Here is a 14,484-nt window from a genome sequence, read left to right on the forward strand (position 1 = left end):
GGTTTTGCCTTCGTTAGTGTTGGCGATCTCACGATTTTGCATCTATTTTCCGACCCAGATCAGCGGGCGCAGTTAGTGCAGATCCGTGTGGCAAGCGAACGGGGTTCTCTACGCCTGTCATCATTTCCCGCTGTGCCCAGTGCTGTGCTGTTTGGCGGATGCGCAACCACTTTTTCCGATGCGAAAACGTGAGCGGTTCGCCTGCATCGTAGTCCGTGCGCGGTGGTAATCGAAACATAAACAACAAACGAGTCGTAGTGTGACACGCGCGCGCCATACTGTGAACAAAAGGATAATTCAGCGTGTACTAACTCGAAGCGTGAACAATGTCCATCTTACTGCAAGAATCGTCAGGTGGCAACGGAGGGACTAGTTCTAGCGCCTCCGCCTCTTCCTCGACACCGGTCGACAGCGGCGACCTGACGCCGGCTATCGACGCATCTTCCAAAGACGGAAGCGCCGGAGAATGCAAACGATACGGAATCAGCTGGAAACGGTGCCTGGAGCTGCTCGCACAGAAGACAGTGATCGATAGCTGTTTATGCGGCTGCGTGCAGATCGTGTCGCCCGAAGAGGCCAGCACCGGGGGACAGATTTGCGAGGCGGAACCGCACGACAAACACCTGTTTCCCGTCAAATGCTGTTGCCGTGGTTGTCTGGTATCGCGCGAAATGGTAATGCAACTGTACGCCGAAGACTGCCAGTACAATTCACTGTGGGAACGATTGCAGCTACTGATGAAGCAATACTACGATCTGATACCGGAGTAAGTATCCGTTCGTTCGCGAACGGACGACGAACGCGATCGTTCAGTAAACGAATATGGTTGCACCTTTATTGTAGATCGGAGGACAACGCACTCTACAACCTATACATGGAGCTGATGGCGAAGTCGTCGCTGAAGTGGCTGACGGATGCACGGTTCAACTCCAAGAATATGATCCAGGTTTCGCTCGCCTCGAATCTGCCGCTCTCGAACGAGATGACATTCGTGATGCTATCGACTGTACTAAGTACTCGCGATCCGCACCAACTGCTGGAGCTGCTGTGCTTTCAGCTGCGCTCGATCGTCCAAGCGTATTGCGTTGGATTCGAGGAGCTAACTAGCGTGGCGGACGATGGCCGTCGCTACTTCAATCCACCCGACGTGCTGAATTACATTCTCGATGGGTACGAGAAGCTGTGCCAGGCGGCACACACCGTTGCCCCACTGTTGATGGTATTGGAACAGTGCCACCTGGGGAAGTTTGAACTTAATTGGCGGCTTATCAATCAGCGGATTTTTCAGAGATACTTCTACTTCGAAGTGAAAGACGTCGTGCCGGATTGCATCATCCGGCTGCGCGATGCATTGCCGGACCGCGAGTATCGCGAACTAGCCGACCGGTTCGCACTGTTTGACGAAGAGATGCGAGTCGTTACTCAGGAATGGAGCGACACGTGGCCACTGCTGCACAATTACCATAAGGCTCCGGAGGATTGCGAGCGCCGGAAGCGTATCAACTCGGTGTATGCCGTGCTAATGGATATCCGCGAGTCGAACTTTGTGCCCCAATCAGAGAAACTATTCGAGAGCCCGGACAGACCGATGGCCGAGTGGTTGGAGCTTGAGGATAGGTCACTGGTCTGGGAGTACGTGGTGCATTGCCTCAAGACGAAATGGGTGCCGTGCATGAGTTCGCGTCTAACGACGGTTACGCCTGGCCTGAAGTGTCGCACGTGCTTTCGAATGTTTTACGCACACGCCATGTAAGTTAGTTGCCTGCTTTATGTCCTGACAATCGGTATGGATTAAACATAAATTTGCTCCGTTTTTGTTTGTTGCAGCAAATGTCAATGCCAAACGTGCATCATTGGTGGGGGAATTTATATCGTAAAATTGAAGAAGGATCAGTTCTGTCCCCGCTGTTCGTGCCTCAAGTCGATACTGGAGAAACAGCACAGTTTAAAGTACCTATCCGTTTGCGAGAACATCGAGGGCGTAATGATTAACGGCCACCAAGGAGCGAAAAGGCATGTTGCATCGTTAAATGGCGTCGCAGCACTAGAGAATGGCTTGGAAGAGGTGATGCAACCTCCGGATTTGCTCCTTGGAGAAACCCAGGATGTCGGGCAGACCGGATTCGATGCCGTCTGTAAGGAGGTGGTTGCGCTGGGCACCGATCAACCAGTATACCACATCGCTTGGGCCACTTTCAAGCATCTGCGTGATCGTGTTTCGTACGCATCAACCACCCTCGAACCGCTCCGTGTATGTGCGTTTCAAACCGATCCGTGTCCAAGGGTAGCGTGCCGCGTTGCCATTCAGATGCTGGGCATGCAATATCCCGTGAACCTGACGAATCTGTTGCTCAAGTCGTACAAACCGCTCAACGATGAGGGACAACGTGTAATGGCAACCAACTGGAACGTTCAGGCACGCCACTTTCTGCGTAAGCTGTGCGACGATATCAGCAAACGGCCAAAAATCGAACCGGACGATCAAATGTATCCGCTCGTGATAGTCGATATGTTGTGGGCATCCACGGCACATAACACTTCACCGAGCCTCTCCAGCGCTCGCGCCTCCGAGCTGGCCGAGTGGTTCATGTACGACACGGAGGTACCGGCACGCAACGTGCTCTATCAGTATTTTACGAAGTTTTTTTTTGTAAAGGACGGCGACATTGAGCTCGATACGCAGTGCTTCCTGGGCGAGCGTGTAATGCGACAACGCGGAAGGATCATGTCGCGCCGGTTGCGTGAAACGGTGTTACAGAAGCTTCATCTGAAGTCAACCGCGCTTCTCACATCTTGCCCGTCTAGCCTTTTGTTGACGGCTTCTTCCCCTGCACCCTCGTCATCGCTGGAGCCCTCGGAAGCTTCGTCTCGACCGAATCGATTGACCAACGCGGTGCCCATGTGCTCGCTGTCCATGCTTTCCGCTGCCTGCTCCACAGAAGCTGCAGCCAGCACCGTCGTCACTTCGTTATTCGAACAAATGGCAGTGACTGCGGCCGCCGCCTGTTCGTTCATTGAGCCTCTCACAAGGCTAAAAATGGATAGTGAAACGCAGACGCAGACGTGCCAGAGCTGCAACCAGTGCTTAGACGATGTCATATCGAAGACGGACCTTTTGGACAAGCAACGCAACGATCACAAACTGTATATCAAGGGAGTGGCGGAGTTGCTGAAGGATGGACTTGGAATGCCGACCCCGAGGTGCGAAGTGGCAAAAGCCATCATGAACGTAGCCCGATTGGATTTGGAACCGAAAAGCAAAAAAGAGGAAACGAAACCTGACAGTACGCCTTTAGTGACGAATGGCACAGAGTGCAGAACTGAAACGGAAAACCTTGCCGTAAAAGCTGTTTCTAGTGCAACCACAACAACAACGCCTTCCGAGGTCGCTGAATCAACGGATCCAGCGTCACGGAGCATAGTGACTAGTAAGAAAGCCCCAAACGGCGCGACACCACTGCCAACGAGAGAACTGCAACAGGTTCCCTCTTCGCAAGCCATGCCGGCAAACAATCAATGTCGCCCAGCGGTTTTGCCATTGGCATCGAAATCGATGCTCAATGAAACCTCAGCGACGGCTAATGGAACGAAACAACCAGACGTCCCAACGTGCTGCCATCAAAAAGATGGTAGCAAGTGTACCGCTGGAGGGACAATGACACCGAGCAACAAGCCCATCAAGTCGGATCTTCAGACGCCGGCAAAGTTATCGGCCTTTGCGAAGATGGCAGCTAACAAACTACCAGCCGCCAACCAAGGACCGCCAAAGTCCGTTTCCAACAACAGCAGCCCCAGCAGCAGCAGCACAGTTTCGACAGCCACGAGTGCATGGCCGAAAGCAATTATAACTCCAAGTTGCATCACCAATTCCGTTCAGCAATCGCCTCCTTCACCAGCCGTTTCAACACAAACGCCCCAGCACCATGGGAAACAGTGTCCCTGTGGCATTCCTTCGCATGCGCCTGTCCCTGCCCACTGGCCATCTGCCACGGGCGGCTCGTCTTCCAAGGTGACAGCACCGTTGCCTAAGCCAGTACCGGGAGGAACCTCAGGAGCTGCACCAGCGACAACACCAGGAGCAGCACCCGTTCATCAGCATCAACCACACTCGAAGGATGACCACAAACCCGGGCGTCCGTGTCACCGGGCACCCAACAACGGCAGCAGCACCGGCGGAGACAAAGTGGACGGATCATGTGTTTGCTACTATTGCACACTGTTCGGGCAGAGTGTATGTTTAGTTAGTTTCGAGCATTCATGCATACAATGGATGGATTATTTTTCTAACTGATTATTCTCTGTTTCTCTCTATCTCTCCCGCTCTCTCTCTTACGATCTCTGTCTATTTATTTCATGGTTTTGTTGGTGTGCTCCTGCTTGTTACTTCCCTGTTTTACTTTTAGGAATGCAATCACAACCAGAGGACAAACGAAACACGCGATAGGTTGCGAAAGAAGGTTAAACAATTGCAAAGCAGTAAAGAGCAAATCCAGAAGCAACAGCAACAGCAGCAACAAACGGCGCATCAGTCAGTGGACCAGTCGAGCGCTGGGTTGAAAAACGACAAAGTTGCGTTGGGAGCAAGCACTGCGAAGCCCGCAGCGGGTGGTGGCAACAAGTCAGGCACCCCAGCTGCAGCTACGGAGAAGGTACCGGTTGGGGGACACGGTCCTAAGGATTCCACTGCTCTCCAAGGTCATAAGGGGATGCCACAAAAGAATGACAAAAAGGCGGCAAGTGCGAAAACTCCCGAGCCGTTGCAATCGATCGAAGACATATTGCGCTTCATCGAAGGTGATGATAATAAGGGTAAAAGACAGTCGGTGCCGGATGCGAAACCGGGATCAGCAGCGGCTGGTGAGAAAAAGGTGAAGAAAAAGCACAAGAAGCACGAGCAGAAAATGATTGCACAACTCGAGGACCTGCGAGAACAGTTCTACGCCTGCCAGAGGGAGGAACAGAAAGCTCTCATGCAGTTCCAGACGAAGCTCAGCAAAAAGGATCAAAAGCTGCTACGTGATAACATCCAAGCGTTCCGGTTGCGAATAAACGAACTGCATGGCGAAATAAACACACTCGTCGGCAGCATACGGAGCAGCATACCGGACTTTCCTTTCAGGTTAGACGCGTTCGCTGTTCCGTCAGGCACCACCTGGCAAGAGGCAGCGGCAGCAGCAGCATCAACTGGTGCCCTGGAACAACAGAGCACGGGTGGCCCGGCCGCTACCATGCCACCGTTCGTACCGTCCAACATGTGTCGAGCGACATTTGCGAAGCTACAAGAAACGCTGAGTCTCATACAGCAACAGAAGCAGCTTCATCTGCAACACTTGCAGCACCATCAGCAGAGTCAAAACGTGCTGAAGCAACAGCACCGCCAAGCACTGGATCTACAGCAGCTCAACGACGCCGCCACCCGGCAGATGGTTACGATCAAGCGCACGTTTCTCCCGCATGCCGAAGCACAGGTTACGGTCACGGCGAAGGGAGAGTCCCCCGACATGGATCAGGTGCTATACACGTTCGTTAACGGGCAGCTCATTCCCGCCGAAGCTTCCGCAGCGTCTACCGACGGGGCTGTACCGGCTCAGCACACCATCAACGGTCAGCTCAGAGTGTCCGACACAGGAACTAAAACGAAGGCCGGCAATGGAGCTCGCAAGATGGACCCGCTGGTGGAACTAAGCCAGCAGGAGCAACGGTTGATAGAGCAGTACCTGGAGCAGTTGCAGCAGCAACCGTCAACGTCGACCACGGTGGAAGAGCCTACGAAACGGTCGTCACGATCGAAGAAAAAGTTCACCCCAGCGGCGCCTGTACCTCAGCAGCAGCAGCAAAACATATCATGCAACGACCTCCTGCACGAGCGCATTTTGCGCCAGAGTGTCGAGCTGATGCAGAATCTTCAGATCGATCGCAAAGGAGATACGGAGATGCTAATGCTCGCGAACAAAGTGAGAAAGAACTTGCTTGAAATGCAGACGAACCCGAGCAAGACAATGGACGACGATACCACATCTGATGGCGACATCCGATGCGTCCCCGTGCTACAGCCGTCAGTCGGCAGTGCCGCGAGTGACACGAAGAAACCTACGGCAGCTACGGAAGCTAGCAGCAAAGCCGCGTCGGAGCTACCCGCGGGAAAGAGTAAAAAGAAAAAGGAGCGTAAGAAGGACAAGTTGATCGATGAGATCGACGAGATTGTGGCGCGCCTCAATCTGCTGGACAGCGATGAAGAGGAAGGCAAACCGACGGGCGGTAAAGGCAAAAAGGCAGTCGATGGCAGAACGGGTGTTAATCGAAAGCAGAGCAAAGATTCCATCGTGTCCGGTGGCAGCGGTGGTGGAGGTCGGGGACAAAACGTGAAGGAACTGGCCAGTGCGAAGCCAACACAGTCCGCGGCTCACGCGGCAGCAAATGACCAACAAAAACGGTCGCAAGCGAAATCGAATCAGTCTTCGGAATCGACTAAGCACCAGCGTTCATCGGAAGCAGCGCAAAAAAAGCAGACTGACGTGGGCGAAGGATTGCGACCATCGACCAAAGGAGCACGGACAACGTCGCTAGAGTTGAACAAAGCAGCGGTCAACAAGGATCGCCCCAAGGAGCCAACTCCGCCGGTCGTTGTAGAGCCACCGGCAGCCGCAGGAGGTGCCACCGAACCGACCGCTCGCAAAAAGCTAAACAAAACTTTCATCGATCCCGAATTCGACAACAACACCTTCCGATTGCTCAATTTGGATGAATCCGAGTCTGAGGTCGAGGAAGTGCTTGAAAGCGTGGAAGCGACGGTGCCAGTGGCGATCGATACGATTCCTGCTATCGTAGTGCCACCTGCGTCGGAAAAGGAAACCACCGAGCCGACACCGAGAGTCGAAGATGCATCAGCGAAGAAAACGAAGAAAAAGCCGAAAGATTCCAGTCTTGCCGCGCCCAAGGCAACGACAAGTGTCGATGGCGAGAAGGATAAAGGCAAACAGAGTCGCAAAAAGGCGCCAAGTCAGCCTGAATCCGGCCTGCAGTCGAACCAAAACAAGGGGGTAGCAAAAGATGACGCCGTCGGTCAGTCGGCAGTATCATCGACTGCGGAGGTAAGCAAAACGAAGAAGCTAACGCCGGCCCAGTCGATGGTGGAGAAGATCAGTGCACTGCTCGACAGTCCCGGTCTGTCGAACCGGCAACGCAAGCAAATGATACGACAGCTGGAACAGGCACAGGCCATCATTCAATCGCAGTTGCTACAGAACAGCGCCAAGACGGCCAAGGCGAAACTTGCACAACAACAACAGCAGCAACAGCTGACAGTGCAGGGTTCTTCCGGTAGGCAGGATAGGTCCCTCAACTCGAAACAAACCGCTTCAAATACTGGCAAACTATCGAAGGAAGCTTCCACGGCGGCTGGGGCCCCGAAAGGCTCAAAGAATCAGGTCAGCGGTTCGCCCGTGACAATGGGGAGCGGTATCAGTGTCAACAACAACAATTTAATGGATCAGTTGAGCCGAGGTGTCCGTGTGGAGGGCTTGAATCTACCACCGGGCATCACACTGACTCGTGTCGATCCAAGCCAGGCGGAAGCGTTGAAAGCGAAGCGGGATTCGATTCGCAAGATTTGCGAACCTTTGAAACCGATCGCTCCCAACTCAGCGGACCCGAGCCCCCTACTGCCGGGACAGTTTGTTGCCAATCCACTCAGCCAGGGCATGTTTGTCGTAAACCCGATGGCAACCACCAGCCACACTGGACAGAAGATCGGTAGTCACTTGGTGGCGCCTTCAGTGTCCGGCCAGGATTCTGTGATAATGGTCAACACGGGCAAGTTGAATGTCAACGAACGGCAGACGCTGGATGCACTGGGCGGAGGTGATCGTAAGAGACGCAACAAGCGACGTAATAAAAATAAAAGCAAAGATCAAGAGACTTACGCCAACGACAACAGTGCACCGACCGCTGTGGGATCGGGTGCGACCCGAAAAATGGACGGCAACAATATCGTGACACTGCGCAATCCCATGTTTCAGGGGCTGTCCGCCGGTGCTGTTGGCCCAGGACAAGGCCGCCCTGGTGGTCCCATGATGCCGGACGTGCAGGGAGCCCGTATGACTCTAGGCTACGATCAGCCGGCCACGATTTTTAAGAATGACAACGGTATGTTCACAATTCGCAACCCTGCGCTGCACCATGCGCTCTCCGGAGGAGCCCCACCGGAAGCGTCCGGTTTCCGACCCTTCAATGCTGCCTACCTGGTCGAGAACGGTATCATGCCGCCAACCAACGTTTCCTTTGCCAGCTCTGCGGCCCCGCTTGTCACGGCCGCTGTGTCAACTGGCGGCCCGATGGCAACCGGTAACGTTCCTACGTATCTTCAACAGCGCTACCCCCCACCACCAACACTGCCCGGCGACGGAATGATGGTAGAGAGCGGTATGGAGGCCACCGGCGCGGAACCACGGAAGTGCAAATCCGTCATCGGGAGTGAGATGAAAAACGCTCAGAAGCACAAGCAGCAACAGCAGCAGCACCTCCAACATCAACGTCCATCAGGAACGTTACCGGTCGGAAATTGGCAGCATTTGAATGGCTCGGTGGGACCAGCAGCTGGAACCGATCTGTATGGCTCGTCTGCGACCGGTACCGCCATTGGCAGTGATGTTGTTGGGCAACATCAGCGTCCTTATTCGTCCTTTGATCAATACAGTCTTAACGCTGGCTACGGTGGGATGATGGCCGCGCCGTCCGCTGGCTACTATCAGAGTGTCGGAGCGACGCCAGTGGTCGGTTGCAGTGCGATCGGTTCCGAACGATCGCACGGTCTGTATCTAGGCGGAACGGAAACGACGACGTCGCTCAACAGCATTCCGCACTGCTGTGATGACGACTCACCAAGCGCGTTCTTCAAGGGTAGTGGCCTTGGACTAGCCGGACCCACCGCCGGGGCCATGAACCGGTACGACGATATGTCTTTTCTGCAAAGCCTGCAACCGGGCCAACGGCTCAACAGCGAGGTAAGGGAATATTAAGTTCAATTGAGGGGCATGCGGCATAGATTTTCTTTTAACTGCTGATGTTCGGTGACGTGAGCTCCTGTGAAGACACTGACCCAAGTTGTTTTGGGAGATTGATTTTCATTTTCTATTTCCAATTCCCAAAACTATTCGTAGGTTACCATCCACACCATCAATGAGTCAAAGATGTTGCGACAACAGGCGCAAAATTTGAGCAACGACATCGAAATAACCCGAATCACCGCTCCGATGAGTGCGAGCAGTCGGGCACCCGCCGTCACGTCGACAGGAAGCGCTATTTCGTTGCAACAAATGATGCAGTTCAAGCAGCATGAGCAGCAGCTGCATCTAGCGAACCATAGTCCCGGTTCCCGATCGATCGGATCGAGCACTGGAGCTGGCGCAGCGCACAACGATTTCATGGACAGCCGCTCCAACGTCAGCTGTCCTGTCGCCAGTTCCGTTGGTTCGGAAATACTGGCATCAGCATCGCACGATATGGATGCCAAACGCTTCTTGCGCGAATATCAGCTGGGGCAGCTCCAACAACAGATGCAAGAGCTGCAAATTCAACCATCCACCAACAAGCAGCAGCTGGAGCAACCGTTTTCGAGTGAATTTGGAGGTAAATAGTCAGCGACAATGTAGCATTTTCCGACGGCGATGGGCGGCGGCCGTTCTGCGCGATGTGCTTTCACGTACGATTTTCACTTTGCCAGATACCATGTTCACACCGAACCGAATGCACAATGTGAACGATCTCGATGCGGACAGCCTGGAATCGATGAAACGCCTAAATTACTACTTCACCCCAGCGAACAGTGGGAAGCAAACGATTGGTTTGGGAGGGTCAGAGTTTGTGAGCAAGAGTCCTGCATCGTCGGCAAGTCACTCGGCTAGCAGTAGTGGGGAGAAGTTGTCGATGTCGGACGGTTCGACCACCCTAACAACGGCCACTGTTTCCGGCGGGCTCGACAGCCGACGCGATGACGATACCAATACCACAGGCCACAGCTTAACCGAGGACGGCAATCCTGGTGGTGTGAGCATGGTTGAGGAATTGGAACGACCTCAGCAACCACCGATCGGAACTCCTTCGTCGAAAAGCCTTCAACTGCAACGTCTTCAGCAAAACGGCGGATCCGTTTCTACCACTGCCACCATCATCAACTACCCGGCTACGGCTGACAGTCCGGCATCTTCGTTATCTCTGTTCGATGGCATATCGTCCTCGCTGAGTAGTCAGGCACATTCTTTCGACGATCTGTACAACGGCCTGCTAACTGTGTCGCCAACGACCACTGGCGGGGGTACTAGCGCCGCGGGATGCATTAACTTGAATGAGAATTTGAGCATCCTACAACCCCAGCAACAATCGAACTCCGATCCTACGGTGAGCGGTACTGGAAGCGTCGCTGCCTCATCCAATGGACCGTCGGAAACTGTGTCTTTGCACGGAGACGAGAACATGGAGAATTAGGCTCTGTAGAACGGCAAGCAAATGACACCTATCTACAACATCAAACCGGTACTCTCAAAGAGTAAAACCATGCAGCCCTCTTGAGATGCTGTCTCTAGCCCTCGAAAGATAATGCGCGCTCAGCTACCGTTCATTGACTACGTTCGTTACCGAACAAAAAACAAACAATTGTACATATATTTGTCAAAAATGGAAGGAACACAAAGCTTTCAAAGACACCCGGGCATGCGCCGGAACCAGAAGCATTATTTCGAGAACCTTGCGGTGTCCGTCATGCAGATAACATAACATGGCAAACAATAGTTACGGTCAACACTAGATTGGGGCAAACATTATTAAAAGCCCACAAAAATGAGAAATAGAGCGATACTGTGGAAAATATTTAAGTGCGAAAGTATATTGTTTTTGTGAATTGAATAATTTCCGAAGTGTTTTGCAACACACCATTCAAATAACAAGCAAATAAGAAGTGTTCACAGTAGAGCATTTATTTTGCCTTGCATTTTACACATTCGACATTAAAAACAACCTGCACTATATAGAACTTCTTTAACAACGTAGAGTTAGAAATATTACACACGTTCGTGCAACTATTTGATTTTAAGTTTTACCGAATTATCTGATTTTGAACAATACGAAACAAGTGACATGCTACTTTTCCTTATCCGGCTATACCCCCCCAAACGATCGTGACCAGAGACAATGTTAATCTTCTGTTACTTTCTGTAGCCTTTTTGACCAACGACTGCACGTGACGAAACGATGAAATATTACTTCTGCTACGAAGCACAACGTTGCCAACAGGAGCAAAATGCCACACAGGTAAAAACCTCCCGATATTTGATTCCATTTTAATCTGGACGGTTCCGGTTGCTCTTTTGCGTTCTTCCAGTAGCGGTCGTCGCGATACTGTTCTGCCCAATGTTGTGTTAAGCCCGCGGCATGAAGTTGATATATTAGGGCGTCAAAAGACTCCAGCAATGGTGTTGATTTAGGATAGTGAAATGCAGTATTATAGGCGAATCCTGTATATTTGCTCACATATACAATACCACGTTTTCCATTTCTCTTAACATAGTAGGCGACAATATCGAAGGGAAGTGCCAAAACTCCGTCAAGTCGGTCCTGGGATAATTGGTAACAGAGTTCGTCCATGTTTATACTATCATTCTGTATCAGTTTTATCTTGCTGGAATGTTTCGATAAAAATAGTATTAATTAATGACAAAAACTCGAGTATAAAAATACCCTTCTTTCGCACCTTCTAGGAATCATAGGATTCTGTGAGTAAAATTCCACCGTTGAGCGGAACATGGTATAGTGATAGCCGGCCTTATTGATGGCGCTCAATGTGTGTAAATTGGGTGCAAGTAAAGCCGAAGCCTGCAGTCGCTCGAACATTGCTGCTTGATAGAGTGTCCGGATGATCAGTGTGTTGATGACGAATCCAATGACGAATATTCGGGAACTATTCAAGCGAAGCGTCCCTGTCGACCCTCCCATGAGAAGAACCCACAGCGTGTACATCGGATGTAGCATCGTTTCACATACTGCGATGATTTTCACTTTCACCCACAGCAGTGTTAATGCCGCAAAGATCGTATACCCTAGCCCAATGCACAGCCAGGCATCGATTGTGAAGGGCTGGAAGAGTTTTTCAAACGACGTGTACGGACGTTTCGGCGGTGTAAATATGCTCATCTGCGACATAAAGCTTGGTGCACCTGATTTAAGGTACGTATATCGGCTAAGCTGAAATCCTAAACTGCTAAATCCGAAGTCCACTTCATGCCGCTGTATCATACCTACAAGACCAGTACTATTGGTAGCACTTACTATTCCCCATTTTACTTTATGCTTCGGTACAACATACCGAATCGAGAAACCTAGCTTCTCTGATATAGCGTGCGCAACAGACACCTCTAGTCCAAAGTGGATGGTTTGGTTTCCTTCGATTCGGTACCCCGAGAAAGGTTGCACTTGTACTACGCCCGCTGTTAAAGTGCAACCGTGGAAATCTGAGATGCGACTCACAAACCACTCGTCCAAACTATCCCAAGCACCTCCTGTGACTAGGCGACCATGTTCAATAGGCTCCACTAGGCCGCACTTATTTTCTCTATAAGGATCGTAAGTATATGCTACATACTCGCGTTCACTCAACTGTCCAATCACAACAACATTTAAGACCGAAATGTTCCACATCGTTTGCATAATTTTTCCGATGTCTTCCACTGTCCATTGTTGTACGAAAATAGTGTAGAATCCACTGTACTCATAGGCAACATAGTTCATCTGTTGTACTACATTGCAGAGTGACTCGTAGTCAACTACCATGAACAAATTGTAAAAAGCTGGCCGTCGCTCGATGGATGGAAGATCCTCGTAAGCCACCATCATCCAATCACTGTTATGCCGCACAATTTCATTAATCAAATCGGCTTGAAATGCGGTGGCGCTTTGTGAGTTTCCATTTTGCGCACGGATGTTAACGAACGTTTCTAAAGCTCTGTAGTGTGTTCTAACCACTGAATCTATAAAACTAGTGTCCATTTGGTCGACCAAACCTGTTTCAAGGAAACCATTGGCACAAAAAACACTGCCAACATTACACACCGTCCAGAATATCCACGTTTTCCGTATCATTTTTTCCTTGTTGCTCGGATGTTGTGGATGAAATTTGAATTCTCCTTAGTGTTCACCGCTTTTATACCTACGGAAACCGTCACCTCACTACGAGGACTTCAATTTGTTTGTCGAACGTTTATTATTGTGCATTTGTAGAGTGATTTTCGTTGGCATAATATGAAGTACAATTATAAACCGGTAGCCATTGTACGGGCTTCATTTGAAAATTACACTACTGTGCTCTTGGTTGACCAAACATTACGTCAATTATATTGAATCCTACGGTGGTCGCTATTTTCTGGATACCACAAACGTAGGAATGTTTACTCGCTAATATCCGATCACATTAAATTACTGGAAATGGCTGATACGCTGCCCCTATCTGTAATCATGCCATACAATTATGCTTGTCGTTGCCGTAGGCCACAAATCGTTCTACAAAGACTCTTCCCCAGATTAGAGTAGGATCAGTTAGATTAAAATTTCACGACGCTCACTTTCTTCGATTACCATTGTCGTTTAACAATTCAAACCCACAGCCATTGAATTGGTCTCATACCCAGCTTGTATATTAACTTGATACCTTAAAGGTTTATTTAGTAAGATAAAATAGACGATATGTTGCACTACTAGCAATAAAACAGGCTCGTAAAATGACTTTTCTACGATTTATTATATAGCAAGAGTCCCGCATCGTTGAATTGGTTGTTGGAGGGTTTCTCGGAAATCGAAACCCATGGCCAGCTACGTCACAACGAAAGCGTTATTGACTACATTATTAACTGGGGAACCTTTTTAGCCTTTTTGACCATCGACTGCACGTAACGAAACGATGAAATATTACTTCTGCTACGAAGCACAATGTTGCCAACAGGAGCAAAACGCCACACAGGTAAAAACCTCCCGATATTTGATTCCATTTTAAGCTGGACGGTTCCGGTTGCTCTTTTGCGTTCTTCCAGTAGCGGTTGTCGCGATACTGTTCTGCCCAATGTTGTGTTAAGCCCGCGGCATGAAGTTGATATATTAGGGCGTCAAAAGACTCCAGCAATGGTGTTGATTTAGGATAGTAAAATGCAGTATTATAGGCGAATCCTGTATATTTGCTCACATATACAATACCACGTTTTCCATTTCTCTTAACATAGTAGGCGACAATATCGAAGGGAAGTGCCAAAACTCCGCCGAGTCGGTTCTGGGATAATTGGTAACAGAGTTCGTCTATGTTTATATCCTCATTCTGTATCGGTTTAATCTTGCTGGAATGTTTCGGTAAAAACGGTATAAATTAATGACAAAAACTTAAGTTTCAAGCCACCCTACTTTCTCACCTTCTAGGAATCATAGGATTCTGTGAGTAAAATTCCACCGTTG

At 50.4% G+C, this 14,484-nt stretch overlaps 2 protein-coding genes across 2 annotated transcripts; one reads left to right on the forward strand and one right to left on the reverse strand.

Moving 5' to 3' along the window:
• The first annotated feature begins 326 nt into the window (after positions 1-326).
• On the forward strand, positions 327-10,821 carry LOC131207409 (uncharacterized). The gene is made up of 6 exons (XM_058200022.1): positions 327-766; positions 844-1,749; positions 1,828-4,240; positions 4,404-9,002; positions 9,159-9,627; positions 9,722-10,821. Exons 1-6 carry the CDS (start codon positions 327-329, stop codon positions 10,480-10,482), a joined length of 9,588 nt encoding a protein of 3,195 aa, XP_058056005.1. The 3' UTR covers positions 10,483-10,821.
• Positions 10,602-12,285, reverse strand: LOC131207411 (uncharacterized). Its single transcript, XM_058200023.1, has 3 exons — positions 11,744-12,285; positions 11,257-11,671; positions 10,602-10,619 (listed from the first exon to the last, which is right to left on the reverse strand). The coding sequence occupies exons 1-3, from the start codon at positions 12,283-12,285 to the stop codon at positions 10,602-10,604; spliced, it is 975 nt and encodes a 324-aa protein (XP_058056006.1).
• Between the last annotated feature and the right edge of the window lie 2,199 nt (positions 12,286-14,484).

This window comes from Anopheles bellator, chromosome 2 (genome assembly GCF_943735745.2).
Source record: "Anopheles bellator chromosome 2, idAnoBellAS_SP24_06.2, whole genome shotgun sequence".
NCBI classification, from domain to species: Eukaryota; Metazoa; Arthropoda; class Insecta; order Diptera; family Culicidae; genus Anopheles; species Anopheles bellator.

Coding starts and splice junctions, on each gene's coding strand:
- LOC131207409 (XM_058200022.1), top strand. CDS start 327: ATGTCCATCTTACTGCAAGAATCGTCAGGTGGCAACGGAGGGACTAGT. Junction 767..843: donor TACTACGATCTGATACCGGA/GTAAGTATCCGT, acceptor CCTTTATTGTAG/ATCGGAGGACAACGCACTCT. Junction 4,241..4,403: donor TCGGGCAGAGTGTATGTTTA/GTTAGTTTCGAG, acceptor TTTTACTTTTAG/GAATGCAATCACAACCAGAG.
- LOC131207411 (XM_058200023.1), bottom strand. CDS start 12,285: ATGATACAGCGGCATGAAGTGGACTTCGGATTTAGCAGTTTAGGATTT. Junction 11,672..11,743: donor AATCCTATGATTCCTAGAAG/GTGCGAAAGAAG, acceptor GAAACATTCCAG/CAAGATAAAACTGATACAGA.